At 40.0% G+C, this 27,824-nt stretch overlaps 2 protein-coding genes across 3 annotated transcripts in view; both read left to right on the top strand.

Moving 5' to 3' along the window:
* akna (AT-hook transcription factor) overlaps window positions 1-7,870 on the top strand; it is an 82,887-nt gene extending 75,017 nt beyond the window's left edge. Inside the window, exons 21-24 of one of the 2 annotated variants that reach the window (XM_034192400.1) lie at window positions 411-524; window positions 2,201-2,278; window positions 4,136-4,211; window positions 7,212-7,870. In XM_034192400.1, the coding sequence (XP_034048291.1) occupies window positions 411-524; window positions 2,201-2,278; window positions 4,136-4,211; window positions 7,212-7,452 (509 nt within the window). In that variant the 3' untranslated portion in view covers window positions 7,453-7,870. The remainder of the gene's footprint in view (window positions 1-410; window positions 525-2,200; window positions 2,279-4,135; window positions 4,212-7,211) is intronic. The other variant, XM_034192399.1, reaches the window with a different exon arrangement.
* Window positions 7,871-10,437: 2,567 nt separating this feature from the next.
* The window catches only part of zgc:162472 (uncharacterized protein LOC553495 homolog), a 66,206-nt gene continuing 48,819 nt past the window's right edge, over window positions 10,438-27,824 (top strand). The window contains 8 exon segments of the mRNA XM_034192977.1: window positions 10,438-10,603; window positions 12,476-12,687; window positions 13,664-14,288; window positions 14,417-14,520; window positions 15,283-15,348; window positions 18,492-18,635; window positions 18,717-18,850; window positions 25,810-25,904. Of these exon segments, the coding sequence (XP_034048868.1) occupies window positions 12,482-12,687; window positions 13,664-14,288; window positions 14,417-14,520; window positions 15,283-15,348; window positions 18,492-18,635; window positions 18,717-18,850; window positions 25,810-25,904 (1,374 nt within the window). The 5' untranslated portion in view covers window positions 10,438-10,603; window positions 12,476-12,481.

Genomic DNA, 27,824 nt, shown 5'->3' with positions numbered 1-27,824 from the left:
AAGTATGGTGAAAAACAAATTCACACACCTGACCATGTTTTAATAAAACATGTGAAGTCAAGGAGAAGGCTAGCACATCTGCAAATCAATATGCAAATTCATGCAAAACAATGGGCAGACCTTTATAATATTATATTATATATAGGTTCTCAAATTTACTTTAACAGTTTTAGTCGGTGCTCCAGAATCAGCAAGTTTTAATTGTACAGGAACTGTTCAACATACTGTATAAAACTTAACGATTGTTGGCTGGTCAGACACAAACAAGTGCAAAATTATTGTGAGACATAAAATAAGGAATTAGATTGTGAGCTGAGAAATAGGTCGATGCTGTTATGTATATTATAGACCCAGAGGTTCAAGGCCAATATTAAAAAACAAATCTTTCTCTGTGTATGTTTATGTTGCAGCACGGCATGCTGGTCCGTCTGAACAAGTGTGTAAGGCAGCTGATGAACCCGACAGCAAAGATCGAGCTGCAGTTTGTTCTGAGTGTTCATTCACGCAGTCTAAATGTAAGATATGTACGTCCATCCATAGTACTTTTTTTACAGTTTCAACCTGATCAGCTCCATATGTGTTTGTAATTTTGGCTCTGTACACCATCACCGTGGACCTGAAATGAAACAGTCAAATATGCTTGTAGTGTAAACTTTTAGGTTTAATTCAAGGGGTCTAGCAAAATTGTTTTTTTTTTATAACTATTTATTTTCATAAGTAAGTTGGACAAAGCAAATATAAAGATTGCTGTTAATACAAATCATCGCTTTTACAGCCAGTTTTCTTCAGACAAGTCAGGGGATTTTAAGATTAGGCTTAAAACTTTCCTTTTTGCTAAAGCTTATAGTTAGGGCTGGATCAGGTGACCCTGAACCATCCCTTAGTTATGCTGCTATAGACGTAGACTGCTGGGGGGTTCCCATGATGCACTGTTTCTTTCTCTTTTTGCTCTGTATGCACCACTCTGCATTTAATCATTAGTGGTCGATCTCTGCTCCCCTCCACAGCATGTCTTTTTCCTGGTTTTCTCCCTCAGCCCCAACCAGTCCCAGCAGAAGACTGCCCCTCCCTGAGCCTGGTTCTGCTGGAGGTTTCTTCCTGTTAAAAGGGAGTTTTTCCTTCCCACTGTAGCCAAGTGCTTGCTCACAGGGGGTCGTTTTGACCGTTGGGGTTTTACATAATTATTGTATGGCCTTGCCTTACAATATAAAGCGCCTTGGGGCAACTGTTTGTTGTGATTTGGCGCTATATAAAAAAATTGATTGATTGATTGATTGATGGATACATGAACATTTCCATATCACAGAACGTGTCTTGGATTTTATTTACATAAGTATTTATGCTGCTGTATGGTGAACTGTTTGGAGTAAGCAGTTCTCAAATGCTGAGTGACGGTACAAGAAGGAGACTCGTGAGCGAAGCCACCAAGACACCTCTGAAGGAGTTATATGCTTCTGCAGCTCCGATTGGAGAAAGTGTACGTGCCACTTGTAGGGCAGAATTGCAAAGCCTGTTAATTGTGCACCGCAGTCTCGTTTGAGGGCGCATGTGAAATGGGTAAAATATGACACATATGACATAATTTCTCTACTTCCAGGGAAAAAACATGGCATTTTCTCTGAGTTTTTGGGGAAATTACATGCAAGTAGAGTGAAAATTCAAAGAAAAGGTGACGATGTGGTGGGAAGTGGACATGTGTTGTTGTTTGTTTATAACCCGGAGTGCAAATGTGTTGAGGCAGTTTTGCAGGCGAGAGAAAGGAGCTACTCTGATTAGCTGTGTAGGCTAACACTTACCGACATGACGTCTCCCACTCGCCTTATCTTCCTTTCTCCACTGGGAACTGGAAAAAAAAACACTTTTCACGACTGCTTCGATAATTGCAGTTGAAAACAAAACAGCACACTATTTGTCCGTGTGAAGTTATGCTGTGTATATATTGCATAACGGGAGTGGAGGTCTCCATAAGTGGTCAAATCCCACGATATCGCGCAAGACTGCGCTACTCTATTCTGTCAGGGCTGCAGTGTCTTTGAAAATCTCTTGTGAAACAGGCTGAATATTTGGAGGTACAGCAAAGATGAGAATGAAAGTTCTGTGGATAATTTTGTCAAATTTCTTGCTGTGACTCTGGCTCACCTTGAACATGTTCAGAAATTTATTTCCTCTTTTTCCTTTTTTTCCTGTCAATTGCAATCAGGGCCAGCTGGTGGCGACAAAGAACTGACACTGTTTTCTTGCACCTGTCACTGTCCAGTCTGCGGGTCAACGAAAACAAGTAAGAGACTCTTAAGCCCCGTTTACACATAGACGCGTCCCGGAAGAGTTTTTGACCGTCTCAAGGATCAAACGCCGTTGTCAACGCCGGCACTAGGGGGCATGACTTAGTTCCGGCTTTACCGGGAATCGTCAAAAAAATTATTCAACATGTCGAATAATTCCGGGAGTGCTCCCGGAGAATTCGTGTGATGATGGAGACAATGCGAACAACAGCATTTAATACTTTTTAATCGCTGTTTCATCCTGCCCCTTCCTGTAGTGGCGCAGTTTACACTGCCGTAATTGGCGGCCGGTGTTGTAGCCCTAATCAACGGTGTGTAAAACGGCGATAGAGCCCACATCGGCGTCCTCAAAGGTGTTTTAACCGGCGACAGAGGCAGACAAAACGGCGGTGCTAGTGGACAGTATGCCGTTCTAAACACCACCTCCCGGTTAACGGCGTTCCAAACGGCCGATAGGCGGCGGTCAGTATAAAAATGCTAGCGCGCTGCATGCAGGCCTCTCACTCGCAGCCAGCTCCAGATATTTTTGCAGAGAAGCTCCAGTATGCCTCCTAAAAGAAAACTGGCTTACCAAGAGGTCTGGTTCAGAAGCAGAGGAGAGGCCTGTGGTGGAGACGAGCAACACGTTGAGGAGGGGAAAAGGAAACGGGAAGAAAAGGCTGAGAGATGAGCTCCCTCCCCCAGCAGTGACAGCTGCTTCAGCCTATTATACTCTGGGGGCGGTCCCTATATGCAAAAGGTCCTGGAGTAACGCAGGATTTGCCTGGATAAATCTAGCGGTACACAGGGCATTATCGGCGGCAGCAGAACACCGCCATTCTCACACGCGTCTTAACCTGCGATTGTAAAGGATAGAACTGGGTATTAACCCCCGTTGCCTGACGTGTGCCGGATGCTACGGCGTCAAAACGCCGCTTTATTGACGGATTTAGCGGCGTTTTATCCGCATATTTGCGGCAAGTATGGCGCTCAAAACGCTGGTGAAATGCTCCGCCCCTTTCCACCGCGAAAACAGCCGGAACTACCACGAACTTCGGTCTACGTACTACCCGCCGACAAAACCGTCTATGTGTAACCTGGGCTTTACACACCGCAAGACAGTTTTTACCCGTCCACTGTTCTGTCCACAGCTTAATCAGATAATCCTGTGCGAACACACCTGATCCAGTTAATCTGATGTGGGTTGAACAGGGACAGATGGAAAAAACACTTTGAACGCTGTCAGACGTGTACAAATTAGTGTCAGCTGTTCTTATAGTGGAGATGTCTGAGACATCTGTCCAAAATACAGAATTCAGATTCTTCACCACAGCCACATAGTCTATGGAAAAAGGAGCGTGTCAAAAAGCACCTTTCCATTCATAGCAACAGGCTAGGGTTATGCAATATGACAAAAATCTATCTATCCATCCATCCATCCATCCATCCATCCATCCATCCATCCATCCATCCATCCATCCATCTATCTGTAAATTTGATAAATTAATAGTTTATAATGACCACATGGAAATTCCAACTTCTTCTTAAGTTTGAAACTGTATTCACAAAAATAAAGGTATTAACTTATTTGATTATTCTTCTCCTTTTATTTAAAAGGTTTGAGCAAATGTTTAATGATGGATGCAAGAAAGACCTGGGCAGTACAATGGATTAGTGGTTAGCTACGTGCCTTTTAGGAAGCATTGCCTCAGTGTTTTTGTGATATCTTGGCTCCAAAATTTAATATTCATATTTATTACAGCTGCTGGCTTATGTTGCATCTTTTGTGAACACTTGGTTTATTTGTGTTTCCCAGCATTTTATTTCATGATGTTAGAGATGAGACTTATGTGATTTTCTGCTCTGATTGTCAGACACAAACTGCCAACCAGCTGTTCGATCCGCTCCTGTACTGCTGCACTGTGTGCCAGCATACACATCGCCATATCTGTGAGTAATCTCCAACACATCAGCCCTTGACTGGTCTGTCTTCCAGCATATTGTCTGTCACCATCTCCCCTAAAGTGAGGACATATCACTTTTTACTAGAGCCTGACCGATATATCGGCCTGCTGATATTATCGGCCGATATAAGCCCTTTTCAAACTACTCACTATCGGCCGAAATTTTGCCGATAGAACGCCGATAATTTCTCATAAACAGAACAGTTACTGAAATAATGTTTGTGTTGGCAATGTAAAAGGTCCTTACACCATTTGTCCAGTAGATGGAGCTCTGACTCCATTCAACTGAGAGCTGCTTATACCCCTGTTTAAATGTGTTCATCACCGGCCCCCGTAGTTTGCCGTCACAGTGCACTGATCGGCTGACAAAAGCATACAAGTAAGTTTATAAGGATGCTGTTTGTAATAACTTTGCGATTACATTCACCCCACATTTCTCCTGTTTCAGTTCAACTCAGTTTGATTAACTCAGTTTATGTAGTAATGTGTCAAATGTGCTTCATTGCGTCGGTCACGCTTTTTATTAAGCCTACGTTGTGTAGACCTTATTTCTAGCATGAAAGACTTTTGTTTACTGCTAAGAGGTTGAAACATTCAGATTCACTGGTCGTCCGGAAGGGTTCTGGGAATTACTGCCATTCGCCCTTAACCCTCTGGGGCTGATGTCATCGTATAAGACAGCTGGGACCAGCCTTTACTAAATTGTAAATAACGTTTTAATGATATGAGATAGAAACTTACTTTTTTTTTGCTGATAACACCACAGACTTTCGATCCACCGTCGGCCATCTTGGTACTCCTCATAGAAGATGTGTGATGACGTGCGCAATGTGAGTGTCCAATCGGAATTGGTTCTCCGTCACATGGTTTTCCAAAATCCAATCGTAGGGCAGATTTACCTCACGTGATATGGCAAAGATTGTTTTCAGGAGTGATATCTTACTAGTTGGCCCATTTGAATAGCCCCCTAACTGCTCCAATTGCATTTTTTGCATTTTTTGAACTTGAAAATTCTTCTCTGTTATAAAGTTAATCAATATGAGGACAAAGCTTCAGCTTTTAGCTCATACCTTTTTTGTTAAGGGTCCAAAAAAGAACATTATTTTTCATTTAAAAAAATAATAATATTGGCTGATTTATCGGCTATCGGCAAATCAGCCGATTTATCGATTATCTGCATTTTTTTCATCCAAATATCATTATCGGCATCAGCCTAAAAAAAATCCATATCAGTCAGGCTCTACTTTTTACTGATCTGTATTTGAGAGTATAAATAAGGCAGCAAGTGGAAGTGCAAGCAGCAACTATGACCACAACTATAAAGTTCTCAAAAAAGGAAGGATCTCTGCTTGCATCTCATCAAACAGATAAAAGATTGTCACCTTTGCTCAGCCTCACAAATGCTGAACTTCATTTCATTCTGGCAAATCTTTCTAACAAGAAATAGGTGATGATGCCTTCTACTGACCAAATCAGTGCAAAACCTGGATCCGACACTTAACCACTGAACTCCTACCGAACATAATAGGGGAAGTCGGGAAACAGTGGATCAGAAATGTTGTTTTGTGGCTGCATAAACACATTATGCATAGTTTTAGGTCATTCTATTGTGGATTTAACACAGCAGGTTATTGTTTATAAGGCTGTGTTATTTATGTCTCCCCAAGTGTAATTTACAGGTGTTTAAAATTGATTTTAATATTAGAACTAAAATCCAGAAAACCAGCTATGTAATGTGAGAGTGTCTTATATAGTGATATCAGTCCTTTAGAAACTATTATAAATACAACTGTCATAATTTCTGTTCAAATGTGAAAACAGTTGTTTACATACACAAATTATAGAAATAATTCATGGAAAAATAAACGTATAAGCTTCAGCAAGTAATATTTGTCATCCACTTGATACTGGGGCTTAGTAAATCGCTTTCTAGACTGATTCACTGTGTCCTGATTCACTGTGCGCGGGTGCATGTGACACACATGAGTCATGTTATCAAATAGCTGATAGTCTGGAGAAGACATAATACATACTCATCAGTTGGACGGGGGAGTCTTCTAGCTAATAACAATTTTTTGGGCCACCTTTCCTCTGTTGTGAGAAATAAAGACAAAGACACTGACATCCACAAAATTTACTTTTAATAGGAAAAACTGACCTCACTTGCCAGTTAGTTTTACCCTTAGTGTATCCAAAAACAAAACACTAATTTATAAGGGGGACGTCTTTATGCATAAAAATATGGCATAACTGCTGCAAATATATATGTAGTTTTGCAGATATAGGTACCGATTCACTGTGCCCCGGTTTCCCCTACATCTGTTTCCACATGATTCCAATTTGCCCCTTATGAAAGTAGGTACTTATAATAAAGTTGTGCAGGACATACTGCTGAATGATGTGGTTTTCTTTTTAAAGATCAACTATTGTTTTTATTAAAATATATTTTGAGCATTTTGCAGCCTTTATTACAAAGTCTGTAAGAAACGGGGGAAAGACACACAGGAAGGTGATTCAGCCCAGGATTTGAGTGTGGGGAAGGATGCTGTAAACCACATTTTGTGGTATGTGGCACGCGGCTTAACCCTTTAACCACAAGTGCTTCCAATTGCAGAACAATTTTTTTTGGATCAAAAATGCATTTTTAAACCCCTGAATGCAAAATGTCTCATACAAGCTTCTCCAAGCTAGCTGCGTGCTAAAGGATGCTACCTTGGCTGCTAAACAGATATTTGAAAGGACCATTGTTATTATCCAGTGAAGTTTAATAACTGATTAAACCTTTTTTAATATTTTGTATGAGTAGAATGTTATAAACTGTACATACGTGACGTGTCTCGCTATGTGTCACCTGGTGACTGTGAGAAGAAACAGTTGAAGGCGTCACTGCTACTTATGATAGTTTGTTTGATAATCCAGACTAAATTAATTGAAATGATGATGTGGTAATCTTTATCATCATTTAATGACTCCACCTTGTCTTTAGGTTCTACTGTGGTCATATGAGGGACTCTCACCCACAGCCTCCTGTTGTGTCTCCAAGTGCCAACAAGGGCACTTTGTTTGAGTTTGGAGGTCAAATGATGCCGAGCAGCTCCATGAGCACCTCTTTGGATCGAGCCATCAGAGCTGCTCGGCGCATGAAAAGCAGCTCCAGTCACATGGTTCGATACCTGGCTTCAGGACTGCGCTACAGAGAGTTGTTGTTTCAGCCTCAGATCTACTAAACTAACTAATGGACTGAGTGTCAAAAAAAAAAAAAGTATTAAAGACTGTTACAAAAAGCTTCTGTTCCGCTTTATTTTGCCAGCGTTATCTGATGAAGTCCCATCTGTGTGCTAAAAGTATTCAGTCACAGCTGTAGATGTTTCATCAACATTTATCTCAGGTCTACATAACCAGGACCGAAACAGATATTGATTTATTAATTTTGGAGTTTTCATAGACACAGTGATCTACACTGATGTGAGAAAATACTCAAGCAGGACGTCGACAATAATGCATTTATTTCAAGTCAGTATTTGTTATATAGAGACTACCTGTAAATTATAGTACTTTAAAATTTGTATGTAATGTTTTAAGCCGGCGATGAGTATTTTAAGCTTTTATTTGTTGTTTGCTCGGCTGTGGCTTTTTATTTTTTTTCCATGGAAATGTTGATGTGAATTAATGTTTTCAGTACTATTTAATTGTCAGGAACTCCAGAGGGCTGCATTAATCTACAAATAAAATGCACGCTTGGATTTGAAATATGGAATTCAGAGTTGACACCATTTAGTCGATAAGCAGGAATTTCCATAATCAGTTATTTGAATTCATTTTTTCAAGTGATGATTTGGTCTTTTTGCTATTTAAATTGTAGTATCTTTGGGTTGTGAATTGACAACAACACATAATTTACTATGTAAAGCAGCCTTTTCCAAATTTAAGAATGGCCACTTTGAAATGTGAAAATCTTCTGAGGTCCACTCAGACCTTTAATCCCAATTCTGTTCAACACAAGACTAAAATGACATATTTCGATATATAGCATGTATGACAGACATATGGCGAATAATGCAATGTACAGTGAAGAAAACACCCTGCGATTTTGCAAGTTCTCCCACTTAGAAATCATGGAGGGGTCTGAAATTTTCATCTTAGGTGCATGTCCACTGTGAGAGACATAATCTAAAAAAAAAAATCCAGAAATCACACTGTATGATTTTTTTTATAATTTATTTGTATGTTACTGCTGCAAATAAGTATTTGACCACCTGTGAAAATCAATGTTAATATTTGGTACAGTAGCCTTTGTTTGCAATTATAGAGGTCAAACGTTTCCTGTAGTTTTTCACCAGGTTTGCACACACTGCAGCAGGGATTTTGGTCCACTCCTCCATACAGATCTTCTCCAAATCTTTCAGGTTTGGAGTTTCAGCTCCCTCCAAAGATTTTCTATTGAGTTCAAGTCTGGAGACTGGCCAGGCCACTCCAGGACCTTGAAATGCTTCTTATGGAACCCCTCCTTAGTTGCCCTGGCTGTGTGTTTGGGGTCATTGTCATGATGGAAGACCCAGCCATGACCCATCTTCAGTGCTCTTACTGAGGGAAGGAGGTTGTTTGCCAAAATCTTGCAATACATGACCCCATCCATCCTCCCTTCAATACAGTGCAGTCGTCCTGTCCCCTTTGCAGAAGAGCACCCCCAGAGTATGATGTTTCCACCCCCATGCTTCACGGTTGGGATGGTTTTCTTGGGGTTGTTCTCATCCTCTAAACATGGTAAGAGGAGTTGATTCCAAAAAGCTCTATTCTGGTCTCATCTGACCACATGACCTTCTCCCATGCCTCCTCTGGATCATCCAGATGGTCACTGGTGAACTTCAAACGGGCTTGGACATGTGCTGGCTTGAGCAGGGGGACCTTCCCTGCAGGATTTTAAACAATGACAGCATCATGTGTTACTAATGTAATCTTTGCGACTGTGGTCTCAGCTCTCTTCAGGTTATTGACCAGGTCCTCCTGTGTAGTTCTGAGCTTTCTCAGAATCATCCTTACCCCACAAAGTGAGATCTTGCATGGAATCCCAGATCGAGGGAGATTTACAGTCATCTTGTGTTTCTTCCACATTCTAATAAATAATAACAGTTGTCTTCTACCAAGCTGCTTGCCTGTTGTCCTGTAGTCCATCCCAGCCTTGTGCAGGTCTACAGTTTTGTCCCTGTGTCTTAGACAGCTCTTTGGTCTTGGCTATGGTGGACAGGTTGGAGTGTGATTGATTGAGTGTGTGAACAGGTGTCTTTTATACAGGTAACAAGTTCAAACAGGTGCAATTAATACAGGTAAAGAGTGCAGAATAAGAGGGCTTCTTAAAGAAAAATTAACAGGTCTGTGTGAGCCAGAATTCTTGCTGGTTGGTAGGTGATCCAATACTTATGCAACAAAATGCAAATTAATTATTTAAAAATCATACAATGTGATTTTCTGGATTTTTTTAGATTCTGTCTCTCACAGTTGAAGTGTACCTATGACAAAAATTACAGACCTCTCCATTCTTTGTAGGTGGGAAAACCTGCAAAACTGACAGGGGGTCAAATACTTATTTTCCCCACTGTAAATCAGAATCAGAACAGCCTTTATTTGCAGATTATCTACAAAATACAAGGAATTTAACTCCTGTTTGTGCTGCACTCCCAGTACGGGCATGTATACACTAAACACTGAATAATTCACAGTAAAAATGTGCAAATAAAATTTGAAATATAGTGTGCAATGGAGAAACAGACAGATTGAAGTTGTACATGAGGTATATGAATTAGTGAGGTTTTTTTTGGCAGGTTAAGTTGTTCTTCAGTGTGATGGCCCGTGGAAAGAAACTGTTCCTATGTCTGGTTGTTTTGAGTACCATCGACCAAAGGGGAGGAGTTTAAACGCTGTGTGTCCAGGGTGTGAGGGGTCAGATTTCTTTCACTACTTACATTTTAAGACAGTCAAATATTTTTGACGTGATTTGCAACTTTATTACAAAATTGAAAACAAAACAAAACATTGTTTTGTTTGTTTATTTATTTATTTATTTATTTATTTTAATCATCTCTCGCAGTCCGTCACCGGACGACAATTGAGAATCACTGACGTAAAAAGATATCCCATGATGACGGTCCAAAAGGAGGCGGTATGTCACCAAAACGCTGATTCCCACACCACCAATATTGACAGCGAAGAAGAAGAATTGCCATTCGTTTACGTCATTTCTGACCAAATGACTACATTTCCCACAAACCCTTTCGCCCAGAAGAACATGGCGGGTTTGTGGACGTATGAGCTTCTTGTCGATTAATAAAAGCTTTTTAATTATCATCCGATCATCTCAGCAAACGGAATATTTCTGAACAGGTGCGTCGATATATGGAAAACTGCATTTTGTAGCCGTAACAGTGAGAATCGTGTACACTTCCGTAGAGGGTATCTGAGCTTTGAAAACTTGGGTCCGTGTTTAAATAACAGGCGTTTTTACACATTTTATAGTAATACATAGTGGCATCTGTCTTGTGTTGAAGTCAAACTGAAGTGATTTTCCCGACTTGAGTGGCTTTGTTCAAAATCAAGGTTGGTACGACTAACGAATGGCCGGTGTTGGTACGGGAGGCTATCGTGTGTACACCGTGATAATTATGGTTATGGTTAGCGGTTGCAGTTAACGTTTTTCTTTTCTTTTTAATTAATCTATGTATATCAATAGCAAATATGCAGCTTTATGGTCACGTGACCAATATTGACCAGTAAGAGAGACAATACATGCTAACAGAATTTCACGAATAGCCACTGACAACAATCTTTGCACGGTAACACACTCTCTGTTTCCAGTTTTTGATAACTGGGCAGTAAAATGTGAGTTAGACTCTTTGACTAGAAGATAACTAGTCGACTTTTAAAGCATCTTGTCCCAATCCTAGATAAAATCTTCATCCGCAAGAGCTACAATTATTAATCAAAAACTATGTATTTTCATATTTGATTGTTTTGAGGAATTAAAAAAAATCCAGATGATCTGATTCAAGATTCTTAAATGGTAAATGGACTGCATTTGTATAGCGCTTTGTCATCTGCATCAGACGCTCAAAGTGCTTTACAATAATGCCTCACATTCACCCTGATGTGAGGCATAATTAGATTCTTAAATGTGAATATTTTCTGGTTTAGTTTGCTAGTGTCATTTCTGCTCTCTGGTAGTAAACTGAAAATCTTTGGGCTGTGGACAAAACAAGACGCATGAAGGCATCATCCTGGCCTCTGGAAAACATTGAGTTTATAATTATCTGTCTTACTACGGCTTAAACAACACAACAATCAGTTATTTAATCAGTTTTAAAAATAATTGTTGCAGCCCTATTTATTCAAAATTTTGAAATCTGGTAAATGAATATAACGTAATATGAGTATAAAGCGCATTGTTTATTAATGACTTAATATGTATTATCTTAATTTCAGTTTGAGAAGTTTTTCTAAACTTTAGAAAAAGGGGTCCATGAAATGGACGCAAAAAAAATTAAACATGTTTCATTTTGCTCAATATTTTGTTGATGTACCTTTGGCAGCAATTACAGCCTCAGGTGTTCTTGAATATGATGCCACAAGCTTGGTGCACCTATCTTTGGGCAGTTTTGTCCATTCCTCTTTGCAGCACCTCCCATCAGGTTGGATGGGGAGTGTCGGTGCACAGCCATTTTCAGATCTCTCCAGGTCTGGACTCTGGCTGGGCCACTCAAGGACATTCACAGATTTGTCCTGAAGCCACTCCTTTGATATCTAAGCTCCCAGTTCCTGCTGCTGAAAAACATCCCCACAGCATGATGCTGCCACCACCATGCTTCACTGTAGGGATGGTGCCTGGTTTACTCCAAACATGATGCCCGGTGTTCACACCAAAGAGTTCAATCTTTTTCTCATCAGAAAAAAAAATGCTCCAGTCATGTTGAAAAATATACCACATTATTTGTCTGATCATTGTGATTACAAAAAGGTATAGTTTGGACCAGCTATGACTAAATTCCATGGAGTTATGGGGTAAAATGGCAAAAAATGGTGACGAAGGTCAGTTTCAGTTTGTACAGGGGTCAAAAGTTAAAGTTGCTCCAGTTTTGGTGAAAAAATGATGCACATTTTTTTAATCACAGACATCAACTGTCTCGGCTTGTTTCATTTTCAACTATTCAGTAGGTTGTACTGATACAGTAGTGATGCACCTTCGCCATTGTGTTTGAGCAGGTCAAAATGATTCGCCGGTCAAGAATAAGTATTCGGCCAAATGTCAGTCGACCTGCAGCAGGAAGAACTGCAACAACCCTTCAGGAAAGCAGTACAAAAGTTAATCATGAGACCACCGAGACGCCCAGAGAGGTCAGTGAAGGCACCACCGCTGCTGTCGTGGTGACAGACGAACCTGTTGTTGACCCCTCAGAAAAAACTCTGGCATCCAGGTGAGTAGTTAGCATAAAATATCTTTAATTTTTGATTTTGATTTTTTTATTTATTTATTTATTTACTGGGGATAAACAAAACTAACAAGTCTTTTTGTTTTTCTTTTCTTTTTGTTTAACATAATGTTTTTTGTCATCTGTTTGAATCAGTAGTGTCATTTACATTGTTTCACACATTTGATCTACAAATCAAACAAATCAGTTATACTTCATTCATTAATTTATTTTTTTACGATTTGTGAAGGCTGTGGCTGCTACGTGTCTGGAGAGTTTTCAGTTGCCAATGATTTCTTTGCCACATGACAAGAACACATCCGTGTCCTCCTGCCATGATGAATACATTGAATTCAGCAAACTTAACTCCAATCCTATCAACAACTTTGCTTTTCTGTCTTTTTTTTGTTGTTGTCTTTTTTCCATTTTGACATTTTTTTTAAGAATAAGAATTCCGATTCTGATATAATCGATTTTTTTTTTCCCAACACTTAATAGTGTAAGTGCTTGGCACTTGGGGCTTAATCGACATTTGGTTAGAGCGCACACTCCGAGAGTATGGGGCGCAGCACCCCTGCGCCCCAGCTTAGACAAAACCTTGTGTTATAAAATATATAAAGAAAAGAAGCCCATGTTGTCTAACTCAAAAAGTGGGTATTTGCTCTTTGAGCATCCATATCATTGGTGATTGTATGCCGTTTAACCGTGAACTGAAATAATCATCTTTTTCATTTGCACATGGCTGAAATTTCAGGTAAAACCTGTCAATAGTGTAAATCAACTCTGAACACTGCTATTAGCTACTTTACAAAAGGCCCACCTTTGTAAAAGACAGATTGATAATATGAACAAGCAACGCTGATAGCTTGTTAAGTGGAACAGTTAAATGTGGCATGAAAATATATGCAGTCATTTTAAAGCTGAATACAAGCGTCTGTGCGGTTGATATTTGTTCCATTGACTCGTTCATCTCTGTGCTCAGGGATGAAAGTGATCAAAATGGTGAAGGCACCAGCACCTCAGCTGTCGTGCAGAGAAGGAAACGGCTTAGCATCAAGCCCAAAGTGGCCACAGGTCGTACACCCGCACTCGCTAGGACGCCAAAGTCTCCTGTCAAGACAGTCTCTGAATCTGCATTGGAAGTTCATAGTTCAGACCATGATGAGCCATCTACTTCCAGCCAGGGTGGAATCACAGCCCCACAGGGTCTCCCATCCCCAAGCCACTGTGGTCTTTCAGAAGATAACACCAAACCTCAACCTACCACCACTTCTGCTGCCAGTTCAGCATCTTCAGCTGTTTCTCTACCTGAGAACTTACTCAAACCAGCCCATCAACTTGAGGACACAAACAAAAAACTGGACAGTCGTCAAATTAAAGTTATTCCTTCCAGACCAGTAGACACAGTCCCACTGGTTCTACCAGACAAAGGAGCTACTGAAATATCAGAGAAAGCCAGAACTATAGTGTCTTCTAAGAGCAGACTTTCAGTGTCATTGCCGGAGCTCTCCTTAAGTAGACTCCTGAATGACCCATCAGATGTTCAGAAGATGATAAAAGCCCATAAGATCAAAAAGTTGCTCAAACGTGAGCTGGACAAAGACAAGGTAGGCCCGGAATCTCCAGACAGCCTTCTCTTTGTCCTCACCACTGTCTTTGTTTCAGAAAATCTATTTATTGATGCACATTTTAAAACTAGTGAAATTGTATTAATTTTGAACCACTTTATTTTCAGAAACTCAAGAAAGTTCATTCTCATGGAAAGATTTGGGATGTGGATCCGACCAAAATGACCATGGGAGACCTTATCCATTATCTGCCATTGTCTAACCCCATGACGTAAGTACCTTTTCCGCACAGTTGTTGACATTTGTATAACTGCAGGCTTTGTTTAACATCCAAGTAGGGGTGCATGATATGGACATAACATAATATTGCTTTATTTTTGTGACTTTGATGAAAACAACAGTGAGATGATAGTCTTCAAAATGTGTTAGGAAAAATTATAGTACGAGTAGTCATTCATTTTTTTCTTACTAATGGCATTAGTGGATACAATGTTTAAGGAAAATGGTTCTTGTTTCCTTAAAACCTAAACATTAAAGTAAAAATGATCACAAGTGCAAATATTACTTGGCTCAGATAAAGGTTACCTAGTGTGTTGTGCAGGCACCTTCATTGATTTTGGCTTTTCTGAGTCTTGAAGCTCTTCATATTCTTTGTATTTGTTGCCGTGGTTCATTTGCAGGTGGTGAAATACGTTCACTATCAAGCTGGTTTCAACAGTAACAGATCTCCGACATATTTTGGACATTACCATCTTTGAGCGACATCTGTCTTTTTGAATCCAAATCACCTCCACTAGGGTATAGCAATTAAATCTTATGAGGTAGATTACAAGGCTGGAGGTGTCTGAACAACAATCCTGATATTTATGTGGTGGATATACAGTGCACAGCACTATGTCAAATTGTAATTGTTGTTTTACCATCTGACTGAAGTTCAGTTTTACTGCACTGCTTGAGTGTAAAGTCAACCTTGCTGGTTCAGTTCTTGTTTGAATGTTTGTCTTTTCTTCCGTCATATGACCAAATTTTGCAGGTCTGCTTTAGAGGATTTGGTGCCAGAGAATGAGACTGTGGTTCCACCTTCCCCAGGAAGGGAGGAGTAAGTTCATTTATTATTATTATTATTATTATTATTATTATTATTTAAAATCCCCTTTGTAAATTGTTGAACTCTGTGGAACAACTGAGGCCTTGGAATACAGCAGGCCTCTATGGTATTGGAGCTGAACTCCAGGTGGAGGTGCTGTTTTATTGGTGTTGCAAACCATCATCTCAACAAACTGGAAGGAGTGTTATAATAATGAAAAGGGTCAACACCTGGACTGCAGCAACTAAAGTGGTTTTAAACAGCGCTCTATGCCAGATAAGACACCTGAAAGATCATTCTTAACAGGATTTAGTCCCATTTGTCCACCAAGTCCACCATAGACCTCCTCTGAGTTGGTCACCTTAGGGGTGACCAACTGCCTTGGCCATACTAAAACTAATAAAAGCCAAGGCAACAAAGTACGGTGCATCCAGAAAGTATTCACAGCACTTCACTTCTTCCACATTTTGTTGTGTTACAGTCTTATTCCAAAATGGAGTAATTCACATTTTCCCTCAAAATGGCAACATGGAAGAAGTTTTTTTTTTTTTTTTTTTTGCAAATTTATTAAAAATAAAATTACACGTACATAAGTATTCATGCCCTTTGCTCTGTATTTTGTTGATGCACCTTTGGCAGCAATTAGAGCCTCATGTCTTCTTGAATATGATATCACAAGCTTGGTGCACCTGTCTTTGGGCAGTTCTGTCCATTCCTCTTTGCAGCACCTCTCAAGCTCCATCAGGTTGGATAGGGAGCGTCAGTGCACAGACATTTTCAGACCTCTCCAGAAATGTTCAGTCTGATTCAGGTCTGGGCTCTGGCTGGGCCACTCAAGGACATTCACCGAGTTGTCCTGAAGCCACTCCTTTGATATCTTGGCTGTGTGCTTAGGGTCATTGTCCTGCTGAAAGATGAACCGTCATCCCATTCTGAGGTCAAGAGCGCTCTGGAGCAGGTTTTCATCCAGGATGTCTCTGTACGTTGTTGCATTCATCTGTCCCTCAATCCTGACTAGTCTCCCAGTTCCTGCTGCTGAAAAATATCCCCACAGCATGATACTGCCACCACCATGCTTCAATGTAGGGATGGTGTCTGGTTTCCTCCAAACATGATGCCTGGCATTCACACCAAAGAGTTCAGTCTTTGTCTCATCAGACCAGAGAATTTTGTTTCTCATGGTCTGAGAGTCCTTCATGTGCTTTTTGGCAAACTCCAGGTGGGCTGCCATGTGCCTGGCTTCCGTTTGGCCACTCTACCATACAGGCCTGATTCGTGGATTGCTGCAGAGATGATTGTCGTTCTGGAAGGTTCTCCTCTCTCCACAGAGGAATGCTGGAGCTCTGACAGAGTGACCATCAGGTTCTTGGTCACCTCTCTGACAGAAGCACACAGAGTGTCAAAAGTGAAAGTAAAAACCAATTTGCAAATATAAATATAATATCCATCCATCCATTTTCTTCCGCTTTATCCGGAGTCGGGTCGCGGCGAAAGCAGCTCAAGCAAAGCCGCCCAGACCTCCCGATCCACACACACCTCCCCCAGCTCCTCCGGGGGAACCCCAAGGCGTTCCTAAGCCAGCCGAGAGATGTAGTCCCTCCAGCGTGTCCTGGGTCTTCCCCAGGGCCTCCTTCCAGTGGGACGTGCCCGGAACACCTCTCCAGCGAGGCGTCCAGGGGGCATCCGGAAAAGATGCCCGAGCCACCTCAACTGACTCCTTTTGACGTGGAGGAGCAGCGGCTCAACTCCGAGCTCCTCCCGAGTGACCAACTCCTCACCCTATCTCTAAGGGAGCGCCCAGCCACCCTGCGGAGGAAGCTCATCTCGGCCGCTTATATATAAATATAGTATATAATGTAAATTTCTCAGCAACAAAGTAAGAGTTACAAATAAGATGCTATTGTGATTGCCGGCAGCTAGCCCTTTAGTTTCTGACGTCTTCCCATTCAGTTCTGAAGTTCATCGGGAATGTGTTCTGCCTCCTACTGTGTTCCATTCTTGCATGGACTGAGCATTGGATAGGGTTGTGGAGACCAGCATCTTGGGTGCCAATGGCTGCACATGAGAAGTCTGGGTTTGTGATTATTCGGGATCAGGACTAAGTCCCAGTCCCAATACTGTCTCCTCCCCCTACCAATTCAATGTTTCCCTTCATTTTACACATTGATTCACACTTTCATTGAGTTCTTGCAGTATATCTACATGTATTGAAAGTGTTGAAGCTGTAAAGAATTTCACTTATCTTGGCAGTAACTTTCATGTCTCTGGTTCATTGGCCTTTGAGATGGAGACCTTATGAGACTGAGGTCCCTAGATACAAGTTTTTGGTGATGCAAAGCTTAGAAGGAGATTGATTGACACAAGGTGTCTTTAGAGGAGCCATATCAGTGTCATGACATTGTCAAATTAACCATTACTTTGAAAGACTTGGGAGAGGCATGCTGATTGAATTGTGAGAGACCATCAACTATATGTGATGATATCTTGGCCATGAGGTGCACTTCTCTGGGTATGAGCCAACAAGTGGGTGTGTCAGCGATGACAACCCCCACGACTGGGAAATGCCAAGAGGACATCTACATGTCACGTTATCTGAGGTGGGATGTGAACCAATATCTCAGCTTGAGCATAACTGTTTCTGCCTGGTTTTCTATTTTTAAAATCAGGTCCGTTTGGAAGCCATGAATCTGAACATAATTAAGGTTATTGTGGTTAGTAATCTTATCAAAGAGATGTTTAAGTTGTGAAATCAGTTTGGGATGGGGTCAAGAAAAGAAAAGATGCAAATGTGCAAAGGAAAATCCTAATAGAACACACATTAAGCAGTACAATTAAACTGCTAAATAGCTGCATTACACAAATTTATATATGCAATATTAACTACTTAAATGTATTGATAATGTGATGCATATCGAGTAGTGGTGTTCCAACGATATGTGTGTTATCAGGTTTTGAAAAATGATATAGAGCCCTACTTGTATTAGCATTTTAAAAATAATTCCCCCTGAATCTAAACTACTAGTTCTTCTGAGTAAATGCCAGATGTTTTCAACATTTATACCTAGTGGATCTGCAAATTATATAAGGGTGAATAATACTATCCTTTGTAAAAACCACTTATTGAAGGCTTATACACTTTGTGTAACAACTTACAGGTCACCAGAGAGAGCTCAGGAACCTGATGTTTTACCTAAAACATCCAGCCAGAGGGAGGAGGAAGAGGAAGAACAGGAGGAGCCTCTCATGGTTCCAAGGGTCAGAGTTGCAGAAGATGGCTCACTGGTGATCGATGAACAGAGGTCATTGATGAGGCAACTGAATTTTGAAATTTACATTTTGGGAACAACACACCCTGAAGTCATCTTCTCTTTGTGTCTCAGTTTGATGGTGGAGGTCCAGAGAGCTAAAGGTCCAAACCCAGCACAGGATAAAGAACCAGTCTTTGAGCGAGGCTCTACTACAACTTACTCAAGCTATAGGGAATCAAACTACTGCAAACCCTGGTCCAGTGAAGGTAGAAATTTTATTAATTTTAGAATTATAGAGACTTGTGTTCTAACTGGCACAAAGCAGCACATAATGCGGTGCCATATTTTTATGCTAGCTAGTGATCATTCAATTTTAGGGGTCTAGACTTGAATAGCAAAAACAGACCACTAATAATGCATCATTAATAGGTGTGGTTGAAATAAAAACAAGTTTCGCACAATCAACAGACAGTCCAGCCGTAACAGAAAAACAAAATCTCAGTCACTCTGTAACCCACGGCTGCATGACCCAAGCATTGCTTAGGATTCATACTGATAGGTCCAAATGTGCATGTAAAACCAAAATACCAAAACAAACGAAATCTGACATAAAACCTTTGTACGCACAACTATTATTCGCACGCTACGTTGAGTTGTTCACAGGTAGGGATGCACGATCCCGATACCCGAATTTGGATATCTGCAGATACTGACACTTTTCCAGTCCGATACCAAAGCTGTGTTTGCTTTAATATTATTATTATTGATTTTATATGAGGATTTTCTTAAAAAGGAGACCTGAAAGTTGAGCTACAATTTGCCAGAAGGTGTATCTAAGTTGAAAGCCTAGATTTGATGTTTTGGTGAAAGAATTAAGTACTTTTATTTTTTATAGCCTTATTTTTATAGAATTAAACAGGAAAGACAGCACTCTCTCTCTCTCTCTCTCTCTCTCTCTCTCTCTTTTTCTGTCTTGCTGTTTTTGTGCTGCGCAAACTTCAAACTTTTGGGAAACACGAAGCCTTCCAACTGTAAAATAAATGCATCATCACAGACGCTCACGTGCAGGATTTTAATGGAGACTTTTTCCCTTTCACTGTCCTCCTTGGCTGCATGCTGAGCTGGCTTTTCATGGTGTTTTACAGCCTCAGGACAGTGAAGTGGCTAACTTTTTTTGCACACATTTTCAACAACAATTCAGTTAATTTTTTGGAAAATCCATGCTCAACAAATAGACAATTTGAACCCGAGAGCTGGGCACAAATTTGCCGCTAACCGCAGCTAGAACACTGTGGAAGAGAGCTCTCTCAAACAGCCCTGCTTCAAAAAACAACCAGAGAGCGAACAACAGCAGTTGAGAGGATTCACAGCGGCTCTTCTCTGGTATCGGAAAATGTCGCGGGTTGGATCGGTATTTTCCATTACATGAATTACGTCGGGATCGGATTGTCCCATCCCTATTCACAGGTGGCTCTGCCTCATATCTCGCTCTCTGCAAGCCCACATTCAGCCACAAATTGTCAGCTTGAAATGTGAACTTATCATGGCAAGAGAGAGGAAGAACAGGAAAAAACAGAAAGTGTGTGTGTGTGGGATCGCAGCTGTGGCATGACCAAAAACACTAAATAAAATAAATAAACAAACAAATAAAAATAAATAAACAAACACCATCTTTGAAAGTACCCACAAGTGCTTTTTGAACCGCAACATTTCTAATGATGGTTCTGTTGTGGTTAGTGGTCCGGATGGAACCTTACCGTTACAAAGTGCTGGACTCAAACACTGGGAGCAAGAACCACAGCAGTTCACTGAAGGCTTGGACAGGAATGTTCTCAGGTCCAGGAATAAAGTTCACTGTCTTGGAAATAAGGTTCTCTATTCAGGAATTGTTCACAGTTCATGAATTATCTTTAGAGGTCAAAGGTCAGATGCTGCACGTCTTGTCCCAGTTCCAGTTAAGCAGAACTTGACTTTATGAACAACTTGGAAAGTTCTTAGCTGTTCTGCATCAGAGCTCATACAGTTCTTGGAACCAGTTCTTGGAAACAGGTCTTAGTCATGCACAGTCACAAAGAGGAGCAGTGTGAGAACGGGATCTCACAGCCATGCAGGAACTTAACTGAACGTGGGCAGAGCTGTGCGCTTCAGAGGCAGAGAGCAGATGAGTTCCGAAGTGATGTCGTGCAGAGAGCAGCGTGGGAGCTGCGCAGGAAAGTGTCTGGAAACACAAAAGGATCAGTGAGCTCTAATATGGGAATTAGAGATGGCCAGGTTACCTGGAGATGAGCTACGGGAAGCTCAGACGTCAGAGCGCATGGAAGTGGCAGGAATGCCGACATGTAGAATCTGGTGTGGTCAAGGACACAGATTCATCATGGAAGGCTCACGGAAGAGTCGAATCTGGCTGGTCAGGGTTGTGGAACAAAGACTCTGGCAGACACTGAGCTCAGAGCCGGGGTTTAAGTAGCCGGCTCCTGATCAAGCCCTCATGTGAGTCAGCTGCGAGGAGAAGATGAGCTGCAGGTGTTCCTCGGCTCTGCAGCACGCCACCTGGAAGGAAAACAAACTACACACAAGAGGTTAAAAAAGGGAAGGAGAGAGGCAGGCAGACCATGACAGATTCACTTATGACGCTGCATGGTTTGTCTTAATTTTGACAGCACACTTACTTCTGGACATAATTTTAACAAGCTTTAAAAAACATTAAAAAATCCCACCACAAGAATCAGCATGAAACTAAGACAGTTACTGATCATTGAGCTTGTCCCACAATCCTTTGAGGTGCTGTGACGTCACTGGGCTGCTGGGCAATTCCACGGAAAATGTTACCTCAGAGCCGATTTTCCTTTTTAAGAATGAACAATTATTGCCTACTGTCTATAGGTCTAGAGATCATGCTTCAATGATTTTATGTTTATCTGACAGTTGGGAAGATAACTAGTAATTGTATAAATGTGAATGCTAGTCTGTTAACAGTGTATTTATTTCATTACTCGTACTTTATAAATGCTTTATGCAGAAGGCATTTGAATGACTGGATAGACTTAACAGGAGATGTAAAAACTGGGATAAGCAAACAGTTAATGAGTGAATGTTGGGTTAAGCTAAAACCACTGTTGCATCAGTTACATTATATGTTGCATCAGTTACTCTGTTTTTGAATTAATAAAAATTTTGTGATGACAAGGTCTTTGATTGCATTACTATTCTATCACAGGTTGTCTTACTATTTCTATAAATATGAAACGGCTAGGTATTTTACTTTCAGAGATATATGACTTGTAAAACAACATGTGAAGTTTCACATCCATTTTGCGTTGCAACCATTCAATTGCATAGATTGTGATTCATATACAGTAGTGTTCAGAATAATAGTAGTGCTATGTGACTAAAAAGATTAATCCAGGTTTTGAGTATATTTCTTATTGTTACATGAGAAACAAGGTACCAGTAGATTCTCACAAATCCAACAAGACCAAGCATTCATGATATGCACACTCTTAAGGCTATGAAATTGGGCTATTTGTAAAAAATAGTAGAAAAGGGGGTGTTCACAATAATAGTAGTGTGGCATTCAGTCAGTCAATTTTGTGGAACAAACAGGTGTGAATCAGGTGTCCCCTATTTAAGGATGAAGCCAGCACCTGTTGAACATGCTTTTCTCTTTGAAAGCCTGACGAAAATGGGATGTTCAAGACATTGTTCAGAAGAACAGCATAGTTTGATTGAAAAGTTGATTGGAGAGGGGAAAACTTATTTGCAGGTGCAAAAAATTACAGGCTGTTCATCTACAATGATCTCCAATGCTTTAAAATGGACAAAAAAAAACAGACGCGTGGAAGAAAACAGAAAACAACCATCAAAATGGACAGAAGAATAACCAGAATGGCAAAGGCTCACCCATTGATCAGCTCCAGGATGATCAAAGACAGTCTGGAGTTGCCTGTAAGTGCTGTGACAGTTAGAAGACGCCTGTGTGAAGCTAATTTATTTGCAAGAATCCCTCGCAAAGTCCCTCTGTTAAATAAAAGACGTGCAGAAGAGGTTACAATTTGCCAAAGAACATATCAGCTGGCCTAAAGAGAAATGAAGGAATTTTTTGTGGACTGATGAGAGTAAAACTGTTCTTTTTGTGTCCAAGGGCCGTAGACAGTTTGTGAGATGACCCCCAAACTCTGAATTCAAGCCACAGTTCACAGTGAAGACAGTGAAGCATGGTGGTGCAAGCATCATGATATGGGCATGTTCCTCCTACTATGGTGTTGGGCCTATATATCGCATACCAGGTATCATGGATCAGTTTGGATATGTCAGAATACTTGAAGAGGTCATGTTACCTTATGCTGAAGAGGACATGCCCTTGAAATGGGTGTTTCAACAAGACAATGACCCCAAGCACACTAGTAAATGGGCAAAATCTTGGTTCCAAACCAACAAAATTAATGCCTCGCAGATGTGAAGAAATCGTGAAAAACTGTGGTTATACAACTAAATACTAGTTTAGTGATTCACAGGATTGCTAAAAAAGCAGTCTGAACATGACAAAGTTTTTCAAAGTGACAAAGTTTTTTAATTCGGCACACAAAATATTCAAATAGAAAAAAATGAACAATTCCACAAACAAACACAGACAAAACTATTGAGTCCGAAAGGGTGTGGGCTGAAGCAAAGCTTATTAGCGCCCACCCCTGCTAGTACAAGTCCAACAATTCTAATCAGTCATATTTACATAAATATAAATTCACTACTACGTCGACACACAGACATACACATCAATATACTATTCACTTATATTTATATAGTACCAGATCATAAGAAAGTCGAATCAAGGCACTTTACGCCAGTAAGGACTAACCTTACCAACCCCCAGAGCAAGCACTAGGCAACTGTGGTGAGGAAAAACTCCCTATAAGGAAGAAACCTCAAGCAGACCAGGCTCTTGGGGGTGACCCTCTGCTTGGGCTGTGCCACATATACCTATATACATACGTATATACTTTACAAACATAAATATATACATACATATACACAGTCACTTATATACATATACACCTACCCATATCTATATATCTACATACGCATATACATACCCACACATTCAAATATACAATAAGTCCCACTTATAAATTGAACATTCCATATAAATCAATTTATATTTGCTTCTTTATGATACTTAGACATAATGTTCTTTTTGAGTAGTTTCTTAAATCTCACTAAGGTACTACTCATTCTAACCTCTTGAACATTTGTTCCATACCATCAGAGAATGATATAAAGTAAGTAACCCTTCTTGCGGCAGTAGGTCTTTGGCTTTATACAAAATGGCTATAGTTTTTGACAATTTTGATTTCACATAATTTATATGTGGTTTCCAGCTAAGTTTATTATCAATTATAACACTTAAAAAATTATTCTCTGTTACTAACTCAATTTCCTTATTGTTTATAGTTAAATTTTTAAATTTGGGTGCCTGTTTATTTCCAAATATAATACATTTAGTTTTCCCAAGGTTGAGTGACAACTTATTAGCGTCAAACCAAACCTTAAATTTTTCCAGTTCTTTCTCCACTATGTCCAGAAGCTGTTCAAGATTTTCACCGCTACAGAACACAGTTGTATCATCCGCAAAAAGGACACATCTCAGTGAACTCGACACCCAACTTATATCATTTATATAGATTATAAACAACAAAGGACCCAGCACTGAGCTCTGCGGCACCCCACATGTGACATCCCTGAGTTCAGAATTTGTATTATTGAATTGAACATACTGAAATCTGCTTTGTAAATAACTAGCTATCCATTCATATGCCAGACCTCTGATTCCATATTTCTGCAGTTTACTTAATAGTATTCCATGGTTAATTGTGTCAAACGCTTTCTGTAAATAAAAAAAAACACCTATCTAACACCTATACCTAACATAATAGTTTTGAGTTTGTAGCGTCAACAGCAGATGCTACTATTATTGTGAACACCCCCTTTTCTACTGTTTTTTTTTACTAATAGCCCAATTTCATAGCCTTAAGAGTGTGCATATCATGAATGCTTGGTCTTGTTGGATTTGTGAGAATCTACTGAATCTACTGGTACCTTGTTTCCCATGTAACAATAAGAAATATACTCAAAACGTGGATTAATCTTTACAGTCACATAGCACTACTATTACTCTGAACACTACTGTACAAATATGCTGAAAATTCAAAGTGAAAAATGGAATGAAATTTCTGTTTACATGCAGTGTGCCATTGAGTTCAATTTGGAAAATAATGCTGTTTTAACAGTTCTTCTTTTGCTAAATTAATGTTGTTGATTCCTCCCAGTTACGGTGGAATTGCCCTGCTGTCTTTATGGTCTTTATTAAAATAAAATCACTCCTAATAAATTTTGAGCAGTGAAAAAGACGTGGGCTCATTTTTAATACAAAATTGCAGTTAGTAAAAGATGAGTGTTATATTTCATGCTAGCAGCAGCAGGCCGGACATTACACCTTGTCCAAATAATGGTGATAATCTGGTCATGTCCACCACGAATATCTACATTTCAGCAGCTGTGGTGTGCTGATAAATAAATGTGATATGTTGCTCTTTTATGATATATTGTTTTTATGATGTGCTGAAGAGATGCTGCTAAAACGAAGTTTCATTGTGTACACAATGACAATAAATTTCTATTCTATTCTAAATAAATGTGTTGTTTTATGAGCCGAGTCTGCTTATGTATTTAAGAATTAAATTATCACATCTAATAACACAGTTATTTTTGAAGTTTTTGTTAAAGTACATGGATATGTGATGTGTGTTATTTAAGTGGAATTAATTGCACACGCACCAAGCATCATTATATGTGGAATACTGCCAGTCATATTTTACCGTATATGTTAAAGTTGTCATGCACCTCTTTTAGGTTTTGTTTTGGCCGTGCGCAACGGTTATAAGTGGTGCAGAAACTGTCACACTTGTTTATTTCATACTATGCTAAAAATACACCAATGACTAATTATGTGACTAAATACAACTCCTTTGGACCATACAGCCTCCTTTGCTCTCAAATTCTGTCCCTTGTACATAGCAGTGTGGAGTTGGACACAGCCCAAACTCAGTTGTTTTTGTGTTGAAGACCATCTGTCATGGATGGTGGAGATGAGGCCTGCAATATTACAAATTGCTCAGTCTTCAGTTTGTTTTGAATTCTAATTTTTTTCTCCTTATACTCCATTCTTTAGAGACAGACATGTTTTTTCTGGCCATTAGCATGGTGGGGACAGACTTTTCCATGATTTCTCAACTGTTGCCTCACAGAAAAAGATCAGAGATCAAGGTAAGTGTTCATATGCATATATATATATATATATATATACACACACACACACACACACACTCTCTAATTATTTATATAAATGTATTTATTGTATGATTTATCAATGTGAGCACATAGTTACATTTTTTTTTCTTTTCTCTGTCTTCAAAATCATCATCTGACCTGCATATGAGAGAACTAACTAAGAGTCCCTTTTTTCATTTATGCAACACTGCAGTAACTCAGCCTCTCCTGTTGTGTTGATGCTGAGATGCACATTCCTGCTTTGTGTTTTCTGTAATGCTTTATCTTGGTCAAACACAAACGTTCATAGTTGAATCAAAAGCACCGTGATAGTTTTAAATTGACCTAAGAACCTCTGTCGTGTTACCCCGTATTAGCCACTCTTCATTGATTTGAAGTAGGCTGTCAGATAAAATACTGAGTGGTTGTGTGCCCACTTATTTGGGGAAGGTACAAGGAGCGATTGAGATGTTTTGAACCCTGCTCAAAAAAAAAAAAATATATTGCGTCATTCTGAGAAACCATCGTTTCTCAACAGTGAGTCAAAATTTCACACTTTCTTGAGAAAAGCTGGTTTCTCAGAATACAAAAGATGGAGAACGGCGCCGTTCTTGTTCTGGGTCAGGCCTAAAACGTCAATTCAGAAGAACAATTCAAAACATATAGTTGAACTGTATATAGAAAAACATTATTAGCTGTGTTATCTTTATTCATTATTTTAAAGGTCAAATATGTTTTGTGGCACTAGAAGAATTTTATTTGTGGAAGACGGGACAAAAGTGGCTCTTTTGACAGAAAAGGTTGCAGACCCCTGAGCCATTCATAAAATTTTCATCATAGTAGTCTGAGAAGCAATAGATATAATTGTTGCCCCCCCAAAAATCTGAGATATTAGAGAGCTCACACAGCAAGAACAGACAAGTGAATTAAGTAACAAGAGTAAAGGTTGTTTGGGCTGCAGAAGACAAGCACAAGGCCAGAATAACAGAATAGTGAAGTATAATGTGCACAGTACATTCACATAAAAGCAGAGGATCATGAAAAAAAATGTTTCTACCTTTATATACATTCAACACAAAAGGAAATGTTCTGAGCTTACCCAGGGCCACTACCTTGGACCAGGAGGATCAGTAACAAAATTAGTGCTACTGGTCCTGATCAGTAAGGTCAAAAAATATTTCTCTAACCCTGCTGTAATTATGCATAAATTGCTGGGGCTTATACACTCAACAAAAATATAAACGCAACACTTTTGGTTTTGCTCCCATTTTGTATGAGATGAACTCAAAGATCTAAAACTTTTTCCACATACACAATATCACCATTTCCCTCAAATATTGTTCACAAACCAGTCTAAATCTGTGATAGTGAGCACTTCTCCTTTGCTGAGATAATCCATCCCACCTCACAGGTGTGCCATATCAAGATGCTGATTAGACACCATGATTAGTGCACAGGTGTGCCTTAGACTGCCCACAATAAAAGGCCACTCTGAAAGGTGCAGTTTTGTTTTATTGGGGGGGGATACCAGTCAGTATCTGGTGTGACCACCATTTGCCTCATGCAGTGCAACACATCTCCTTCGCATCATCCGTGAAGAGAACACCTCTCTAATGTGCCAAACGCCAGTGAATGTGAGCATTTGCCCACTCAAGTCGGTTACGACGACGAACTGGAGTCAGGTCGAGACACCGATGAGGACGCCGAGCATGCAGATGAGCTTCCCAGAGACGGTTTCTGACAGTTTGTGCAGAAATTCTTTGGTTATGCAAACCGATTATTTCAGCAGCTGTCTGAGTGGCTGGTCTCAGACGATCTTGGAGGTGAACATGCTGGATGTGGAGGTCCTGGGCTGGTGTGGTTACACGTGGTCTGCGGTTGTGAGGCTGGTTGGATGTACTGCCAAATTCTCTGAAA

The sequence above is a fragment of the Thalassophryne amazonica genome, chromosome 17, assembly GCF_902500255.1.
Source record: "Thalassophryne amazonica chromosome 17, fThaAma1.1, whole genome shotgun sequence".
NCBI classification, from domain to species: domain Eukaryota; kingdom Metazoa; phylum Chordata; class Actinopteri; order Batrachoidiformes; family Batrachoididae; genus Thalassophryne; species Thalassophryne amazonica.
Note: the sequence above shows the minus strand (reverse complement) of the source record. Positions and strands in the feature narration are given on the sequence as shown.